General features: G+C 37.3%; 1 protein-coding gene across 13 annotated transcripts in view; it reads left to right on the top strand.

The window, feature by feature from the left end:
- Window positions 1-14,610, top strand: part of Epb41l2 (erythrocyte membrane protein band 4.1 like 2) — a 174,494-nt gene extending 159,884 nt beyond the window's left edge. For 11 of the 13 annotated variants that reach the window (XM_042673739.1, XM_042673812.1, XM_042673796.1 and 8 more), the window contains 4 exons: window positions 371-469; window positions 1,952-2,032; window positions 4,002-4,111; window positions 13,389-14,610. In XM_042673739.1, coding sequence (XP_042529673.1) covers window positions 371-469; window positions 1,952-2,032; window positions 4,002-4,109 — 288 coding nt within the window. In that variant the 3' untranslated portion in view covers window positions 4,110-4,111; window positions 13,389-14,610. Of the gene's footprint in view, window positions 1-370; window positions 470-1,951; window positions 2,033-4,001; window positions 4,120-7,701; window positions 7,719-13,388 lie in introns of those variants that run through there. The other 2 variants (XM_042673721.1, XM_042673729.1) reach the window with 2 other exon arrangements.
- The last annotated feature ends 5,919 nt before the right edge of the window (window positions 14,611-20,529 follow it).

Below are 20,529 nucleotides of genomic sequence, written 5' to 3'. Positions count from 1 at the left end.
AGAACAAACTCAGCACTTCTGGTCACTGTGGAAACTTCTCCTCCTGGCTCTCTGGTTTCTTTTTCTAGCTTCCACAAATATTCCTCAGACAGATCTTCTTGATTTCCATGTAGCTTTCCAACTGTCTTCTACTTCTATTCTTATACACGAGGTTTGCTTCTCTTTGTTCAGTCAACTGTTTGCCTCTCTTCCATTTTAAATGTCACCTACTCTTAGACTCTTAAATTACTTCTACTGACATACAGTATACTAGCAGATAGCATCTACTACCAACTACCTAAGTTTTAGAAGATGCATATTCGGTGGGATAGGGTCTTTTTTGACATGGAAGTTAAATATTACTTTGTATTTTTCCCCCAACTATCCAAAGATTGATGGCGGGGCTGGTGGTGATTCAGGCACGTTACTGACTGCACAAACCATCACATCTGAGTCCGTGTCAACAACGACAACCACACATATCACCAAGGTAAAGCAATCCAGGGGACTCCTAGGGTGAGGATGGTACCTTGCAAACAGAATCTATTCAGACTTGTAATTCTTTGCTCCTGTGCAAACTTCCAAGTAGTACACAGACAGTGCTAGTGGAATAAAAATACCTTTATTTGAAGTATCCAAGAAATTGGGCTCCATTAACAAATACATTTGTAAGCCAAATTGCAGTTTTATAAAGTACAGGGGGGTAAAAATATGTTAGGAATAGCTACACTTGAGGCAGCTACAAGAGCAGAGATTGAATAATACTGGTTAAAATTTCCCTCGTTTGTATTTATTTTGGAACATTTTCTAAATGTTTGATACCACATAACCAGTGTAAACCTGGCTAGGCAGCGTCAACCTCACCTAGGATTTGATACATAAACCATAATTACTCCAGAACTACTTGGGATTGTTTAAAGAAGCTTCCAGGTGCTTTTGTTTCCTGCTGATATCAACAAATTTCTAATTCCTCTTGTTTTCCAGTATTTTTTCTTCTACTTTTTACAGTTGATTAGTGCTTAATAATCTTAAATGCATCCTTTATCATCCCGTATTTCAGCAACAATAACCAAACAAAACCAGAAGCAAACAAAACAAAAAAGACAGTAAGAAACTTTGTGAATTAAAAAAAATCCACATAAACCAATGCTGCCATCAAGATTATTTTAAAACCTAGCCAATTGCTATAGCTAGTGATAAGCTTTCTTTTTTTTTTTTTTTTTTGTATAAAGTGCCATCACTGTGACTTGGTGTATAACCTTATCAGCATTGTGGAGGTTAGATGGTGAATTATGTGGTATCTGCTCATTACTGTTTTGAAAGTCACAGGCAGAGGATCCTCCACTATGTTCCTGGTTAGTTTGCCAAAGACCTCCTTCCCCCATCTCTTAACACAGCCTCTATGCTACTGTGTCTCCTGTCAGCATGCACAACCCCTTGAGGAAATGGTAGATGATCAAACATTGAATGAAAATCTCAACTGTCTTCTCTGCCTAAATAAAATGAATGAAATCTCCAAATCAGTTTGCATAGCTAGATTCAAGCAGTTTGTTTCCTAAACCTAAAATATATCTAGATTTTTAGAATTGCTTATAATTCTACAAACAGTGAATAACTATTTTTTTTCTTTTCAAAAATTGACCTACAGGGAGTTAAGAAACTCAGGAAAGTTTCTGGTTATCTCAAAAGAACTTGGATTAAGTGGCAGTTGTCCCATATTAATTTCACTTGAATTTTGATACGTTAATTTTAGAGTTACTTTTGGTTGAGAAATACTTAGAGAGATGCTCTTTCTTTAACAATAGGATTTGCTGTTGAACTTAAAAATTCTGCAAAGAGAGTTTCTACAGTCTTCCATGTGATGTGAATGGCCTTTCAGTTATCAGAAGGTTATATGGGTTTCATGTTTCTTTTCTTTGGTTGTATATATGCTTTCATGATCTGTTTTTTTTTTTTTTTTCATGGCCGTTAGACTGTAAAAGGTGGAATATCTGAAACAAGAATTGAGAAACGCATTGTGATTACAGGAGATGCAGATATTGATCATGACCAGGTAAAAACCTTAGATTCTAGTTGTGAAAATGGTTTTGTTTGCTTGACTTCACATCTCTCATGTGTCAGGTCACATCCCTGTGTAAATGCCTTCTCCCAATGTGTCCTAGAACTAAGTGTGGGTAAAGACACTTCCTAAACTGTGTCTAATTGTAAGCTTTCCTTATTCTTTGTGGACTGAAACATAGATTGCTATTTATTCCCACTGGCTATACATGCAAAATATGAATACAATTAGGTATTCACATGAATCTTGTGTGAAGACAAGCCATAAAATATTTAAATATGAATGACAGTTTGACACTCATTTCCAAAAAAGGAAGGTGAAAAAAAAAAACACTTTTAGTTTTTCCAAGTCATTTATATAGCATAAGAAAAATGGCTATTTGCTGTTACACTTTTTCCCTATTTCTATTATTGGGGTAGAGAAGGAAGAAAGCCATAATCTAAAACTTCTTTCAGAGTGCAAATTTACATTGACTCTGGTTTTTTTTTAATCATTAGAGCTGTGCTTCAATTTTAACGTTAAGTTTGACAGAATATATAGCTTTGAGTAATGAGTGGAACTGCAAGAGGTTTGTAGAGCAGCCTTAATTTTAGACTGCTGTTGTAAGTTATGATAAGAAGGTTTTGTTTTGTTTCTGAGTGATTTTAAAAAGAGACCGAACTATTTTCCTTCTGCTTGGAGAAATGAAATGTTTAGTGGACCACTTCTGCTGAGGAATAGTAACAAATGATAGGCACACAGCTTCGCATATAATACTGAGCTCAAAAAAGAGAATTTTTGAGAAAAGTTTACTTTGAAATAGTCTTTCTATATATGACCATAGAAAAATAGAATTTCTTTGTAACTAAAAAGAAAATCAGTTTTCATTTTTTTTACCTTTGAAAAGCATGATTTTATTAACATATTTAGTAATGAGTTTTAAAAATTCTTTAAGAGTTCTTAGAAGTTGGAGTTGTTCTAACTCTGAATTTTAACTTAGGTCTGGGGATTCTTTAAAAAATTTTTTTATTGTGAAGATGCTATACAGAGGGGTTACAGTTACATGAGTAAGGTATTGAGTACAGTTCTTGTTGAGCCTTGTTACCCCCTCCTTTGTTTTTCTTGTACTATCTCTTGGGTCTGGGGATTTTAGGAAGTGACTAGTAAGCTTATCTTGGAAAAAGAATTACCTATGTAGAAACAAAGCATTCAACTTCCCACAGAGAAGAACAATTCTGCTTCTGTGTACTAGGACGAGGTTTCTATAGTGTGCTAACCAGGAGCTCTCTTTCACTGGCATGGGTGGAAGTACAACTCTCTCCACTGAACCCATGCTCTTTCAGGCTGTAGAATGTTGCTTTTCCAGCAGGATTTTTTACAGGTTTTATTGTATATGTTTTATTTGGCTTTTTGACAGCTTTACCTAGAAACTCAAATTTAGGTAGTACTGCCTGGGAAAAGCAAATATAAATAACAATCTGAAAAATAAAGATTAAGCTAATAATATCCCCAACTCATGAAAAAATCCATGATGCTGTTTTGCTGTTATAGAGCCTCACTGTTGATGTAAAGATTCATAATTGCTTTGTGTAATGTCTTTCAGTTCTTGAACAGCTCAGTTCAGGTATTTGCCTAAAGAGAGCACTTTTTCAGATGTAATTGTCAGATGGCTTCCCCTGTATGTGTAACCAGAAGCTTAGAATGTAAGCTCAGAGACAGTGCCCAGGCCCCACAAATGATGTCAAGCCCCAAGACCCACAAAACAAAACTGATGTCAATTACGTGGTAACCCTAATGCCATTGACATCTTTTCACCCCCTAGCCTATATCCAAACACATCTTAATAAAACTTTCATTTAGTGAGACCAAAAAAGTATTTCCACACATCAGAGAGGCTTAATAAATAAAGCCAGCTGGTTGGATGTGTAAGTGTCTTGCCTGCCTATTCCTCAGCTCATGCTGTTTTCTCTTCTGACCCTACTAGGCACTGGCTCAGGCAATTAGGGAGGCCAAAGAACAGCACCCTGACATGTCAGTCACAAGAGTGGTAGTGCACAAAGAAACAGAATTGGCAGAGGAAGGGGAAGAATAAAGGTAAGAGAGCCTTTGTTACTTACACCTTCCTGTGATCCTGTGACTATTTTCTATAGTGATACTTTTCTACAGCGATTCTTCCAAATGATTATTATCCCAAGGTTCATCTGTTCAGGTCTATATAAGTAATTATAAACTCTATGGCCTATTCGGTATGTAATGTCAGTAGCTACACTCTATTTAGAGGCTGCTGATAACAGACATTTACTCACTCTTACGCATATTACAGTATATTAATGTTCACAATGATCCTTTGAGGAAGGTACTCTCATGTGAGAGATTTTTAGTAGCAGGGGTACTAAGGAGATGAATAAAAATTTAAAAAATTACAGACATTAAGACTCGTGTGAATGGAATTCTATGCCTCCATCAGAAAGAATGACATTTCCCCATTTGTTAGGAAATGGAAAGGCTTGGAAAAAATTATATTAAGTGAAGTAAGCCAGGCCCAAAGAAACATAGGTCCCATGGTTTCCCTTATTTGCAATATCTAGTATAGGTATGAGTCAAGCGGAAAAAGTCAGATAATGTGATGTTAGGAAAACAAAACCTCAAATATGTATTTTAATGTTTTTGTTTCTTTCATGCATGTGTTTCTAACGCATTTATAAGATTATTTCTTTGTTGCTTTGTATGTCCCTCCCCCACAGTGTAACCCCCGCTTTCACTATATTTGATGTCAGTATAACATGTGGAGGAGATGGGGACAAACAAGTCGTTTAAGGATTCAGGTGGACCTGTTGCAACAATGAGAAGTACAAAATGTCATGTCAAAACCAGCTTTACAATGTCGGTGGGGGGGGGGGGAGGGGGGGTATGATTGGTTGGGAGGGAGAGGGGAGGCTGGGAAGGGAGGTGAAGGGTAAACAAAGGAGGAGGCTGCAATGCTTGGTAAGAAATGTATGCATTATCCTGCCCATGTAATTGTAACCCCTCTGTACAGTATGTTCTCAAATAAAATTAAAAAAAAAAAAAAAAAGACTCGTGTGAAAGAGTAAACTAGAAAGGACTAGGCTGTTTTGATTATGTAAAAGCTGAAAACTTAGAGATTTTAGTTATAAAAGGGGTAGAATTGAGCAGTTAAAACATGAAAACTATATAAAAACGTAAATAAAACTAGTTTTATTATTACTCAAATCAATACAGAATAAAAATTCATGGACCAGTTTTCACCTGTAAATTTGGCAAAACTTCTATTTTTGTTCAATGTTGGGAAAGTTATAGGAAAAAAGTATACTTACATACTGCTATATAAGTTAATATTTCCTAGAAAAGTTTGACAAAACAAGTTTCAAAGCACTTATCTTAAAACATGTCTATATTTAAACTACTTTTAAGAATTTATCTTAGAGATATTCATAAAGATTAACCTACAGGATATTTGTCACATTTTTATAAATATTAGCAAATTTTTGAAGCAATCTTAACAGTTAATAGTAGGGCATTAGTTAATATAATGCTTTCATGTGATGTCTAAAGAATAATAAAATCAAGAGTTTAAATCTTTATTGTCCCATAGGTTTTGAAAAGCCAGTCTTATCATGAAGGATATATGGTAAAATTACTTTTATAAAAGATTCAATATGGTGATGTATAAACAAATACAGTTTATCAGTTTATGGAAAAAGTCAGAGTTTGAAGACTAAGATCACCTCAGAGTCCCAAAGTCATTTTATTATGTCTACCCCTACACTAGCTACAGTCTCTCTTAAAAATTTTCTTTTGCAACCGTTAGAGCTAGGAAGATTATGTCTTATGTCTATGGCTTCCTTGCTAGGATCCCAAAGAGGCATCGGGTAAACCAAGGCAAAGGGCAGAACCAGGACAGTGTCTGAAAGTTAGAAAAGAATAGCTATTTACCATGTATTTGTTACTTTCGTTCTCAGGCAGGTAAAACTGCCCTCCTAACTTGACCTCACTCTTTGGAATAACCCTAAGCTTTTGGTCAAACATTGAAAGTGGAAGTAGAGAGGACAAAGACTGTTAGAGAACAATCTATGGAGGAAGAACCTCCCACATCTGCCTTTCTTAACTTTGAGGCTGTGAGCTCTGTTGAAAACACTGTTAAAAAGAAACAAACACTTCACAGAAGCACTTCAGAAGCACTCCACTCAATCTTTGTGGCTTTTAAAAATATTCTTTCAAGACTGTTTCCTCCCATCAGTTTATATCAAATACATTTTGATATATGAACGTTTTTATATATATATATATATATATATATATATATATTTGATGTAAATACATTTATATCAAACATACTTGCCCCTACATGAGCACAAAACATTAGCAGCCTTACATTGCTTGCAATAACATTTTCACATTGCCCTAATAGGAAGAGTGGTGTACATGCTTTGGTGTGGTGTGTTCTGTGTGGTGTCAGAAAGAATGAGCCACAGCATAGGAGTGTGCTTATAACTCCACTTTAGTTGACATTATGGGAGATCTAAACTTAGCTGAACTTCAGGTAGCCTCCCAACTTCTGTAGTAACCACTGATGCCCACGTAGAAGATGAATAGCCTACTTTTCATCTAGAACAGTGAGCAGCCAGAGGTCAGCAGGATGAAGGAGCAGCTACTTATCCATTCACTTGTCTTATCCATATTTGTTCATTATATAAGTATGCGTGGAATGCTTATTGGGTTCAGCTACTGTTTTATCATAGAAATAACAAGGCTTTTTTTTTTTATCAAGAACAATAAATTGATAGTAGCAGAATAGTTTTAGCTTTTGTACTGTGCTCTGAATCTGGAGTGAAAACAAAAAGGAGAGATATCTAAATTAGAATAGGATGTCAGAGATGTTTTCTCATAGAGAACATTCATGGAAACCTTCATGAAGCTTCAAGATATGTAGGAGATAGTTCTGTTATAGTTCTAGGCAGGGTCAGGAACACTGAATCTAGTAGTTTAGGATCAGGTATGGCTAAATCACAGGGCACTCTAGAGAGTAATGGGAATGGAAGTAAAGGGAATAAGGAAGAACAGAATCACACATCACACCCAGGTTTCTGGCTTAAGCAAAGGAGTTCTTGATTGCATCTATTATTTGAATTATGAAATACAGGGGTTTCTTTTTTTCTGCTTAAGGAACAGTGGTTTTTTTTTTTCTTTTTCACTTTTTTCTTTTTTTTATTGTGAAAATACTGTACAGAGGGGTTACAATTACATGGGCAAGAAAATGAGTACATTTCTTTTTTTTTAATTTATTTTATTTTATTTATGAACATACTGTACAGAGGGGTTACAATTACATGGGCAGGATAATGCGTACATTTCTTACCAAGCATTGCAGTCTCCTCCTTTGTTTACCCTTCACATCCCTTCCCAGCCTCCCCTCTCCCCGCCCAGTCCCAATCCTTCTCCCCCCCCCCCCCCCCACTGACATTGTAAAGCTCGTTATGGACATGACAACTTGTACTTCTCATTGTTGCAACAGGTCCACCTGTATCCTTAAACAACTTGTTTTTCCTCATCTCCTCCACAATATACTGACATCAAATATAGTGAAAGCAGGAGTTATACTGTGGGGGAGGGACATACAAAGCAACAAAGAAATAATCTTATAAATGCGTTAGGAACACATGCATGAAAGAAAAAAAACATTAAAATACATATCTAAGGGTTCATTTTCCTAACATCACATTATCTGACCTTTTCTGCTTGACTCATACATATACTAGATATTGCAAATAAGGGAAACCATGGGGCCTATGTTTCTTTGGGCCTGGCTTACTTCGCTTAATATAATTTTTTCCAAGTCTTTCCATTTCCTAACAAATGGGGCAATGTCATTCTTTCTGATGGAGGCATAGAATTCCATTGTGTATATATAAGTGGTTTTTTTTTCTATGAACTGTGGGAGAGACCAAACTGCCATACAAATTCTGGAGAAAACTTTTTTATTTTTAAGTGAATATGTAAGAAATACTTTGTCTATGTTTCTGTCTGTCTGGTGTGTGCACCATGCGCACGCACATGCACGCGCGTGCACACACACACACACACACACACACACACCTACCCCTGATTGGAAGTATAATAGCACATGGTTGAGGGAATGCAGCAGCATGAACTTGACTTCCTAGTTACGTGATCTGGGTGGATTATTTTTCTCTGCCTCAGTGTTGTCATCTGCAAGCTAGGGTTAGTAACAGAATTTACAGAAGAATTCATTTACAAGGCAAATTATAAGCTTTCTTGTAAGTTTCAGAGTTAAATATAGCCCTTATAGATGATGGGTGAGAAAAGAAGGCCACAAAACCTGTGAGGAAAGACAGCTCCAGGAAATTATGTTTATTAACACCTCGTAGAGAATGAGCCTGATCTTTGGGATTGGTGAAGCAGTCTCCTTCAGGTGGTCAGGACTAAAGTAACTAAAAACAATGAGCTTACAGGCAGTTTTCAAGAATCCCCAAACAGTGAACCAAACCTTTTGTTTTCTGTCAGTTCTGTGTCCATCTGAGAGTATGGAGAGAAGTAGGTTTTATGGAGCAGATAGAGGGTAGTGTCAGTGTTATTAAAAATCTCGTAAACTGTCTAGTTGTACCTAGAATCCTAGCCCCCAAACCCTAGTAGAAAACTCTAAATTAGAAACATTACTTTCTGTGTATTGTGCATACAGGAACACTACCATTTCTAAACAAAATGGTACTGTGTTCAGACCAACATTTCAAAGTCAAAGTTGTTCAGGGTTGAGAAATAGGAACTCAGAAGTCAAAAAGGAAATTAGCGTTAACTGTCTAACCATCTTGATATGCTGGCTGAACTAATGTGCTGGCCCAAACTAATCACAAGCTGTTCATATACACATTGACCCTGGGGGACAGTACTCTTCCTTTATAGAGAAGCACATACCATTTGGTTTTCAAAGGAATCCTGCTTATCAGGAACCCTATGAAAGAGAATTCTCTGAACTTTCATGCCAAGTATTCAACCAGTAAATGCCCTTGTATGGCATAGCACTAGATTTTGATTAGATGCAATTTAGCCACATTGATCTATTCCCACATTGTCCCAAAGAAGACACATGCTGGGAGTAGGACTTTAGTGGCTAGACTGAGTGGCATTGTAAAGTCCAGAATATTTTTGTTCATTTAGCCACAATTCTGGCCTATTATGTATAATCCATATTTAACAGTGTGACCTTGTGGAAGCTCAAAGGGAACCTTACAATGTTGTATGTGAAATGATGTGTATGTGAAATGTTGTGTTATTGCTTATAATTCCTTCAGTTCATATTGACAAAGATGTCCAGACTTCTATATTATGGGATAGAATTAAGGAAAAAGAAAGTCTCTTGAAATGTTTGTAGCACTTAACCTGAAAATCAGTGTGTGGTTGGGATATGTGATCAATTAATTGGATCCAAAACCTACCATAAAAAGGTTGCCAAATATTATAGATCCCAAAAAAGGACAGAAAAACTTAAAGCATCTTAATGTTTGTGTGTCAAAGACATGAGTAATCCTTCTATCTTTTTTCCTACCCAGTTTAAGAGCTATATGTTTAGTACTTTAAAACGTGTCTATGTTTTAATGCAAGAAGAATAAAAATACTATGTTATGTATAAATAACAAAACTTAATACAAGGGTGGTGTACACTTATAATCCTAGATACTTAGGAGGCAGAGAGAGAGATTGAATGTTTTGGTTTGTTAATTGAAAGGCAACAGACAAACAAGGTGCAGTAACATATGCTTGTAGTTCCAGCCTCTCAGGAGGTAGAGGTAGTACAATTGTGATACTACTGGATCCAGGACTAGCCTTAGCAAACTGAAGCAGAAATGGCTGAGAGCAAAAAGGGCTAGAGGCATAGCTCAGTAGTGGATCACTTGCCCAGCAAGTCCAAGTCCCTGAATTAAAACCCCAGTACCACCAAGACAAAACAAAACGTACAGCTTCATGCAGTAAGTTACTCCTTATTTATCCAGAGCAATAAGAAGTCCACATATTCTGTTCTGATTCTTCACTAATTCTGAATACAGCATACAGTTTACTTACTGTTTTTTTTTAAAAATGAGAAACTAATACATTTATCCTTAAAATTAAAGTTATTAATTTGATTCTGAAAACTGCTTAGAATACTAAGGCACATCAAGTTATTATTTGTAATATTGTCAGAAAACAAGCATACTTTCTAGAATTTACTAGAGTTTACAGTGAATAAATGGATGCAATGAAATTTGAGTTTAAATGGGTAACTGTGCCTTTATATTTAGGTCATCAAATTTGAAGGTTTTTCTTTTTAGGTCAAGATTTATCTTTAATTTCTTGTGTGTTCCTTAGTTTCCTATAATAACTTAGAAACAAATAATTTTAGCTTTCCTTTACAAACTTATGACTCATTTCAAAGTTTATTTTTGATGTAAACAGATTTAAAGAAATAAAGTGACAGAGCCTAGAGAAATTGGAGAATAGAATCTTAAACCATGTTCTCTGGGCTTTCAGCTCATGGCCTTTATTTTGCTTTTATCTTAGTCACATATTTAATCTACTATTTCCAGGCTATTATTTCAGTAGGTCAGGGTTCTATTTTTTTTAATATAAGAAAGGCAAAATGCCAGGTTTGTTAAATATGTGGTACATATTCACTAAGAGCAAAACTACTAGTTCTTGAAGAACTAGGACCAATAGCTGACTGAAGGTCTCAGATACTTCCTAATACTATTTGATTGATAGCTTTATCCATTTCCTCTCAACCCACCCCCCCCTAAAATTTCTCTTCCTAATTGCTATCCTAAAAAATGGTTTGTTTTCTCTCCATTGATTTCCTTCTGCCTAGGATCAAGCAGAATTACTAATGAGTAATGAAATCATCTAAGGCAGAAAACAGGATTGGAAGCAATGAATCTGATTAATCAGTCTGTCCTGAATAATCACGATGCTGTATTATCTGTGATACATCTAAGTGATGGGGAAGATCTTTCTTCACCCCCCTTTAAAAAATATGACCTATTTTATCTAGCCAAAAGACTGTACCCTCAAATTGACTCTGAGATCAATGTCTTTTGAATAGGACATTAATTACCACTCTCCACTGAACTCTGTAATTACTTAAAATTGTCAACTCTCTGAAATTCTTTTCTCTTACAGGAACAGCACACTGTTCTTATATTTCACTCCTTTTTCTTGTCTATATGCCCTTGATTATGGGCTTCCCTTGATTATGGGCTTCCCTTGAAAGACTCTCTTCGATTTTTTTCTTATACTGTCATGAAATTTAGATTTCATTTTACTTAGATCTCTTTGTGCTCCCTCCAAAACTACACTGCAGTCCTAATGAGCCCATTGTTCTTTTTTTCTGATGTTGTAGAATCTGAACTTCATTATCATCTCTGATACTCCTTTTTGATCACCATATGACAACTTCTCTACAGCTGTGCCTCTCAGCTGTCTCATTTCTGTGGCAGCCACTCAAACCTCAGTCCTTGAATTTAGTGATAGCACCTAACGTTTGCTATTTCTTCATCCAGGCTCCTAACTAGGGTTTCTGCCATTTACCACACTGCAGCCACAGCAATGTGTTAAAAATAAGAATCAGGACACAAAAAAAGACATCCTCAGAAGCCAGGGAGAAACCATTGCAATCACCTTTCCTGGGCTGTGCCCTATATGAACTGCCAAGCCCATCGCCTCGCTCTGGCTCTTGCATTATAGAATGGATCACTACAGTAGACTGCTACCTATTTTTGTGTAGATGCTCTTTCAATTTAGTCAAAGAATAAATATAATATTTCTTGCATTACCATCTGTTACTCACTTTAACTATATAATAATACCTCTTTTATATTTTTTGTACCATTACTGGGGCTTAAACTAAGGGTCTTATTTTCACTTGGCTTAAAAAAAAACAAAACAAAAAAACATATCATCAGGCACTGGTGGCTCAACACCTGCAATCCTAGCTACTCAGGAGGCTGAGATCTGAGGATCGCAGTTGACAGCCAGCCCGGGCAGGAAAGTCCATGAGACTCTTATCGCCAATAAACCACTAGAAAACTGGAAGTGGTGCTGTGGCTCAAGTGGTAGAGCGCTCGCCATGAGCTGAAGAGTGCAGCAGGAACAGCGCCCAAGCCCAGAGTTCAAGCCCCACGACCGACCAAAAAAAAACAAAACATGGCTGGCATTCTACTACTTGAGCCATGCCTCCACTTGGAGCTTTTTGCTGATTAGGTTGGTTTCGAACTTCATCCACATATTTCATCATCCTGAGTAGCTAGGATTAGAGGTGTGAACCACCAGCACCACCACCACCTTCTTTCTCTCTATTTCTGTCTTAAATCCCCTCCATGTAACATCTTTCCATTGATTTTAGTATCATAATACTGTATGCTTTTTACCTCCATCTCCCCCTTTCCCACAAACCACCCTTTTCTGATCATTGTAGTGAAGTAAAAATGCACTTTGGTTTTTCTCCCTGAGTTTATATTGTTGGTTGTCTTGCTTGCTTGCTATGTAGGCACTTTCCCTCTTGAGCCACACCCCCAGCCCTTGGCTTAGTTTTCTTATTGTAATCTCTCTTACCCAAGGTGAATATGTTCCAAGACTGAAGGATACTCTAAACTGGATACTACTGATCCTATATATAGTTTCCTCCCATTCCTTTTTTATTTAGAAAAGCACTTCAGAGCTTCTCTGTGGGATATCTGAATTGCCAGCATCAGAACTCTGTCTTGGGGGATATTACTAGGAAAATAAAGTTTCCTTGAAAGGGAGGTGCTGTACTACTGTGACAACTGACCTGGTAACTTGAGACAGCTTCAAGTGACCCGTGGGAAGACAGCATATGCAGCATGTATACACTGGACAGAGGATGATGCCAGCACTGGGTGGGATCGGGTGTGATTTCATCATGGTACTCACAGAAGTCAATTTAAAACTTAACAGATGTTTATTTCTGGAATTTCCCATGTAATAGTTTTGGCCTAGGATTGTCTACAAATAACTGAAACTGCAGAAGGCAAAACTAGGTACTAAGGAGCACACATTACTGTATAAATTGTTTTGGATTTGTGTTAATTAAATCTTAGTGTACTTATTTGCTAGTTTCAATGTATTTGTCAATCCTCTGAAGTTTGGAATATCTTTTCTGTTTCAATGTATTTGTCAATCCTCTGAAGTTTGGAATATCTTTTCTTTCTTGGTTTTTGGTAGTGCATTATTTACTGTAGACCTATGTGCATATAACTGTTGATTGTTTAGTTCGAAACATTAATTTTTTTCAAACCCTTTTCTTCGAAATATTTAAACCTTGTCTCTTTTTTTCCTCTCCTAGAAAATCATTTTATAAACAACATTTAACTTGTTGAACCTGAAGAATTTTGACCATTCCAAGTCTTAATTGCCACATCACTACTCAAGCAAATTTGTGCTACAACTGGTAACAATGACCAGGAGCCTGAAGAATTAAAATGCCAACACCAAACCTTACCTTAACAGCTCTGGTCTATACTATTCTTGTGCATTTTTAATATGTTATTTTGTTTTATAACCACTTAATATCCTTGTTTCTTACTTTTTTTTAATTGAGGGATTTTGTTTTTATTTCCTCTTTACCTTGTGTACAACCACCTGCTTTTTATGACTCATTTACCCCGATGACAGTGAACAAAGCCAGCCCAGGCTGGTGAGGTGCTGTTCACTTGAACAGGTGCTGTTATGCGGAAAGGAACCTCTGTGACTAATTAAAAGAGTGGTTTTCCTTGTTCCATCTTTTCCCATTGAATTCTTACAGTAAATATTTACAGAGTTTTCAGATTACAGTAAATATACTGTATAAGAAAATATTAATACCAATTAAAAGCATTTCTTACATCTTTAAATTTTTCTAATCTTTGAAAATTTCACTAGGAATATTTTTTATATTGAACCCTTTTGACTTTCCAGTCCTCTGACTTTTTGCTTTCAGTAGAGAGTCAGAGAATCTCCAGACTGGAGAATTATGAAGCTGATGACCATGCACTGTGTTCAAGGACTTTATCAGACCACAGTGCCAGTACTCACACTCTCGTTCACAGCATTCCAGAATAGGAGGGAGGAAAAGAGAAACTGCCCTCCCTTCTACTAAAATGTTCCGGCAGCTTAAAACCTTAGTGCTTTCTTTCTTAACACTTCCGAATTTCAGTACTTTCCATTATTTGAACATTGGGTAGAAAACCTGCTTTGTATTAAGCCTTGTCTATATGTAAAACTGACCTCCTGTTACTGAGCAGGTCTATCTCTTTCAGATAGCTTGGTTTTGAGGATACTGAGGAGAGGAGAGGAATAGGGGGTTATGGTGGGATTTTTGTTAGTCTAAGAAAGTGATGCTGTTTAAAGCTGACACCAGAGACATGATAGGAACTTACTATTAACTGTATTGAATTATTTTTCCCCTTGCTTTTGACCCTATGTATAGTTACAATGCCATATTAGATTTATAGCCGCTTCAAGTTGTATTAAATGATATTTTGCTTTCTGTAATACTGTTATAAAATAAAGTTTGTTTATTCTCTAAATGTATCCCTTCTCTTTTTATAAATATAAACCAGTATAATATTTCCTGCGAGAAGTCCTAGAGTTGTAAAATGTTGGATTGTATTTAATTCCCTTTTTAGCTCTGTCATATAATTTGATGGTGCTGCCAGCATCACCTATTTAGACAATGAAAGCAGTGCTGAAAGTTTGTAATCTAAAGTTCTGTGTGCAAGGTTCCAAATGGCTGGTTAAATAATACATCCTAGCTTGTACAAGTTCTCCAAGGGATGTTTTAGCTTGTTTTCTTTGCATAGTTGTGTTTGGCTCTTAATGACTATTTTACCTATCCCATCTGAATCGTGTTTCTCTGCTTCATGTCCTGCTTTACTTTGTGTCCATTGTGACTTAAAGCTGAGGGCTGCATCAAGTGGAAAGAGCTGGCTTAATGCAAAGCTTTTACCAAAGCACATCTGATTTGTGCATGGAGTTCTGTTTTCTTTTAAACATTCTACAGCAAATGGCCAACAGGGTATATTTCTTTTGAAATGTTATATATTTCTTCCTGTAGATTTAAAAATGAGTGTAGTGAATATAATTGGCATAACTGTCATTGTTGGGATCTGTTCCTACTAAATTACATCTCAGCTTGTCAGAAGTCTTTCTCACTTTATAATTGTTGCTTCTATCGCAGCAAGCCAAGCCTTAGAGCTATTATGGAACCACTGTGATTCTGTAAATCCATGTCTCATTAGAATGTTTGCATGTGTAACATGCACATTTAGATCATAGCCTGATTTTCTCTGAGCCTTTAGCAAAAACATATTCTTCCATACATCAAATGACATTGATAGTGAAGACAACAGAGTTTCTTTCCAACCCCTTGGAGCTAAGCAATGCATTGTTCAGTTAAGAGTCCATTTTATTAAGCCTCCACAGCTCTTGATGCCTCAAGAACATCTTTGGGTCATAGTACCCAAAGAGCCATTTTGAACAATGTTGGCAAGTAACCATAGGTGATATAATCAACAAAGCACAAAGGATTTCTCAGGGTGTCATAATCTCACTGGGACATTGAGCTTCCAAATTCCTAATAAACAAGGAAGCAAATGAATGAATGAGATACTGAGATAAAATGTACTAGACAGTATGTGTGCAGATAGATACATTGATTTATATCTACATCTATCTGTTCTCTGTTCAAAGTTCTAGCTTGAACTAAGGGCATCACATTTGCTAGGCAGGCACTCTACTACTTGAGCTGCCCCCAGCCTTTTTTAAACTTCAGTTATTTCTCTGATGTATTCTTTCATTTTGTTTCAGGCTGGCTTTGAACTGAGACCCTCCTACCTGTGGCCTCCCATGTAGCTGGGATTATACACATATTGCCACCATTTTTGACTTATTTTTCTCACTTTACCTCTCTCACTAACTTTTCACCCAGGCTGGCTTAGAACCGCAGTCCTCCTTATCACCACCTTCAAGTAGCTAGGATTACAGTCCAAAAACTTTCCCGCTTTATTTGGTTTGCCATTAATGCAAGGATCTGTGCCATTGCTTAAATTGGATGGGGAACATCTGGCCCGTAGGGCCTTATAGGCAGGCCTGCAGAATCATTGGAGAAGCAATAGTACAGACCTACTTGCTTATCATCGGCCTGTTCATTTTGTATGGCTCTTAATGATATTGTAAATATCCAAATGGCCTTTGGCACCAAAACAGTTTCCCATTCTTGATAATTTCTGGTAAACTTGGTAGCCATTAATTATAAAAGACAAAGTAAGAATCTCTTAAGCATGCTTTGGAAGTTTTTCCTTAGAAAAAGTCAGAAAAATTGATCCACCAAGTATGCATTAATGTTATGAATTCTGAAGATTAAGCATAAATTCTGGTTTCTCATATTTACTTTTGCCAAAGAACCTTTAAAAAACAAGGAGCAGATTGGGGGCTACCATATGACCCAGGAGCTTAGCCTGACTTTTCTCTGGTGCCTTCAAGCAGATGGCACTGTTCTCAGTGGAAACGAACATGTTAGTGTATTCCTATCTCTCTGAAAACATTCATAAACCTGTTTTGACTGAAGATCCCTTTTTCTCACCTTGCTCAATAGCAGAGGAGAAATAGGTCTTGCTTTAAACTATTTAATTATGTTTATTGTAGAAAACATGGGTATTTATAGCTCATCTGCTACCAAATTGCTGAGTTGATGTGCAGGCATCCACTAGGGTCCAATGTGCCTATATCTGGGAGAAAAAATGAAGTAAACTTTGATGAGTGAACCTCAAATTTGCCTAGCAGCTGCCTGAGATGGGAAAATGAGGTGTCCTTTCACACCTTCTGTTAAAGGCAGCATTTTTTCCACAAGCTGATCCATCTGGGGCTAAAAAGAGATCTCTCTCAGGACTGAAAGAATAGTGTTATTTTTTTCCATATGGTATATGCACTCTTATAAATTACCTGAATCTGAAAGTCCCCAGCAGACGCCATTTTAATTGAATGCTATAAAATAGAGAAACAGAAGTCAGTTACTGTGCAAGAAGCGCAAACAAACAGGATAGGCATAAGGGAATAAGGATAGGCTGGAGGGAAGAAGCAGCAAATCCTGAACTCGGCACACAGTCTGTTGCCTGGCATGGTTATCCATATCACCTTTTGTGTGACTGTGTCACCAAGCAAAACTCATACATTTCTTGCTAGTTTCTAGATTTCTTGCTTTATAAAATGAATCATCCTAACAGCCTGTTAAACTCGTACAAAGATTGCAGTATAGCAGATTTAGGAAATAGAAAGTGTGGTTTATTATCAGTAGCTAGAAAAAATAACAATCATATATTCCAATTAGCACATTAAATGTTGACTTGTTTTTTTCAATTACTTATATTGGCTTTTTCAAAGTTCCATCAAAAGAGAAGAATGTTGCTAGTGAAATGTTGACTCCTTTCCCCTTGGTGTTTGGTTTTTCAGGAATTACATTATAGTTTCTTCCTTTTCCTAGTACCAAATTGTCAGTATATCCAATCAACATTATGTTGAAACTCCATTATTGTGTGCCTTAGTTGTCATATTGATAATTTGTGAAAGCAGTTGGAAAAGGAGAGATGCAGGTCAGAAAATGCAGACATGGGATCCAGAGGAAGCTGGCAGAGGAGAAGCTGGGGGCTAATCAAGCTATTGCATAGAAAGCAGTTTTAGTGTACAAGTGAAAAGTCCTACGCTAGAGAGTCACACCAAATGTTAGCCATCATAGTACAGAGAGTTTGGACAGAGAGGAAAAATCCAGGCAGCTTGGTTAAAGAGATAGATCTGTGCACTTGCTAATGTCCATGGCAGCGGCTGTTGCTATGGCCACCATATTGACAGAGAAGAGCCCAGAACAAAGGCACCAGTGGCTGTGTGCGAGCAGATTCTACTTGCCACCAGCAAAAACTGACAAAAGAGCAGGAATTTTCACCAGGCTGACCACAGACAGTTGCAGACCATGGACGACCAGGAAACCAAGGGATAGGCGTGAGTACTCCAAGACATCCTCCTTCCTTCTCATGGAACAGTGGTGGTAACGTAGCCCTTCCACCACCACCAGAAAAGAGCTCCATCTTTGATACAGACAAAGACCCAGCCAGAGCAGCTAGCACAACTCAGGCCTTGGAAGAAAACAATAGGAGCCATTCAACCTGTCACAGAAACCTGACATGCCTGGTTCAGCTCCACCCAGGGGAAAGTTGCCCTTCCCAGGCGGAGGAAGCTCCACCCATGGAGGAGTGACTGTCTACACTGGGTTAACAGAGCCAGAGGCCGCCCCTCCCCACTGTGGCCTAGGCAGCAGACCCAGCAGCAGGAGGAGTAAAAGAAAAACAGTTGAAACTCAGTAAACAAAAGTCTCCAGGCTGGGCTCTCTCCAGGCTAGCTCTCTCAGGAGCTAGCACATCAGGGTAAAGCTACTGATTGCTGACAGGCCTCAACCTATCCACAACTTAGCCCCATCACAGCAACTCCAAGCTAGAGGAAACAGCCATCTCCCTCTTTTGTGATACTCAAAGTAGATCTCCCTCCCACTGAACTAGCCTGGGAGGAAGGTCGTAAAGTTCCAGGTAAGGCAGAGCTGTATGCTCAAACTGACTTAAACCAAGCCACAAGAAAACCAAACAGCACAAGCAAACCAGAGACTCCACTGAGACTGGTTAAAAACACAGGAGAGACACAAGATCCAACTCCCTCCCCCCAAAATCGAAGAACTCTTTTTTTCTACCTAATTTTTTAAAATTAAAAAAAAAAAAACAACTTGTTTCACCATTTTTATTGTGTGTGTGTGTGTGTGTGTGTGTGTGTGTGTGTGTGAGAAACTTTTTACTCTTTTACCTTTTGGTCTTTTTTGGGTTATTTTTGCATGAATTGCTGTTTTGCTCATCCCCAGATATATACCCATCTTCGATTATTAGACTTTATCCTTCATTGTGAGCATACCTGATTTAGAAATTGATTGCTGAATTTAAAAACTCTCAGCCTTAACTCCTTTAATAGTAGTATTTCTTTATATTTATGAAATTTTAAGTTTCATTTTTTAATTTTTAATTTTAATTTTTCCTTGTTTCTTTATCTCTCTCCTCTATTCCTTATATCTGTTTCCTCTCTCTGAATTTAACCTTGGTTAAATTCCCTCTCTCCTCTTTCCTCCTCACATTCTTCTAATCTTATTTTCTGCCCATAGTTCTCCCTTAACCTGTTAATTTCTGGTCTCCTGACTCCTACTTTGACGTTTTTAGTCCATTAATCCATAGTTGTTTGTTGTTGAACTAGATTGTTTCCATCAAACTAGATTGTATCTGTACTCAGTTTGACTGTGTCAAAAAATCTGTGCAACTACAGGGTTCTGGTTGCCTTAAAATAGTGTTCTAGCTTGAAATTGGTTTTGCTTTCATACCAAATGGGCAGAACAAGCTGGAGAAACAAGAAAAATGGCAAGTCCAGGTATCTCAACTCCCATTCCTGATAATCAGGCAACAGAGCAGTTAATGTATAATCCAGAGGAAAGTTCCCAAAATGCTCTAAAAACACTACTGGTAAACATGCTGACTGAAAAGATTGAAAGCCTGGAAAGGACTCTGTGTGAGCGTGATAGGGAAACGCATGAGTGGGATAGGGAAAAGCATGAGCTTGATGAGGCTAACCAAATCTTAATACAGGAATCTTGTGAGTGTGATGAGGCTAACCAAAGATTAATACAAGAATTTTGTGAGCATGATGAGGCTAACCAAAGATTAATGGAGGCATTTATGGAATCTACAAACAGACAGCTGAAAGAATCCAAGGAGGCCACAAAGGGAATGCTGAATGGTGCCCATCAGAAGGAAAAGGAGTCCAATGGAACCATAACCAATCAACTAAGGGATTTTAGAATGAACACTGAAAACATCCAAGATCTAAAACAAAGCTCCAACAAAGAATTTGAAGCCATCAAAGCTGACCAATTAGAAGGAAATGAAATAAAGTAAAAAAACTTGACAGTAGGTTAGACCATGCAGACGATTGAATCTCTAGGATTGAGGATTGAAGACAGCCTAGATATTTATAGAGAAAGAAGGGACAACTATTCAAGACAAATCCAAGAACTATGATAGATCTATTCAACATTTAGAAGACAGCATCAGAAGGCCTAATCTCAGGATAATGGGTGTAGAGGAGCACCTAGAGACAGGAGTTAATGGTCTAGGAAGTTTATTTAACAGGATAATAGCAGAGAACTTCCCAAACATGCAAAAAGATAGGCCTATTCAGATACAGGAAGCCTTTAGAACACCAAATAGACCAGATCAGAACAGGACATCCCACCATCACATTGTAATCTGCACAGGATCAATTCAGACCAAGGAAAGGATCTTTAAAGCTGTCAAGGAGAAAAGATCAATCACCTATAAAGGGAAACCAATCAGAGTAACTTCAGATTTCTCAGCAGAGATAAAGCAAGA

This window comes from Dipodomys spectabilis, unplaced genomic scaffold (genome assembly GCF_019054845.1).
Source record: "Dipodomys spectabilis isolate Male_0828 unplaced genomic scaffold, ASM1905484v1 ptg000001l, whole genome shotgun sequence".
NCBI lineage: Eukaryota > Metazoa > Chordata > Mammalia > Rodentia > Heteromyidae > Dipodomys > Dipodomys spectabilis.
The sequence above is the reverse complement of the archived record's forward strand: the minus strand, read 5'-3'. Positions and strand labels throughout refer to the sequence as shown.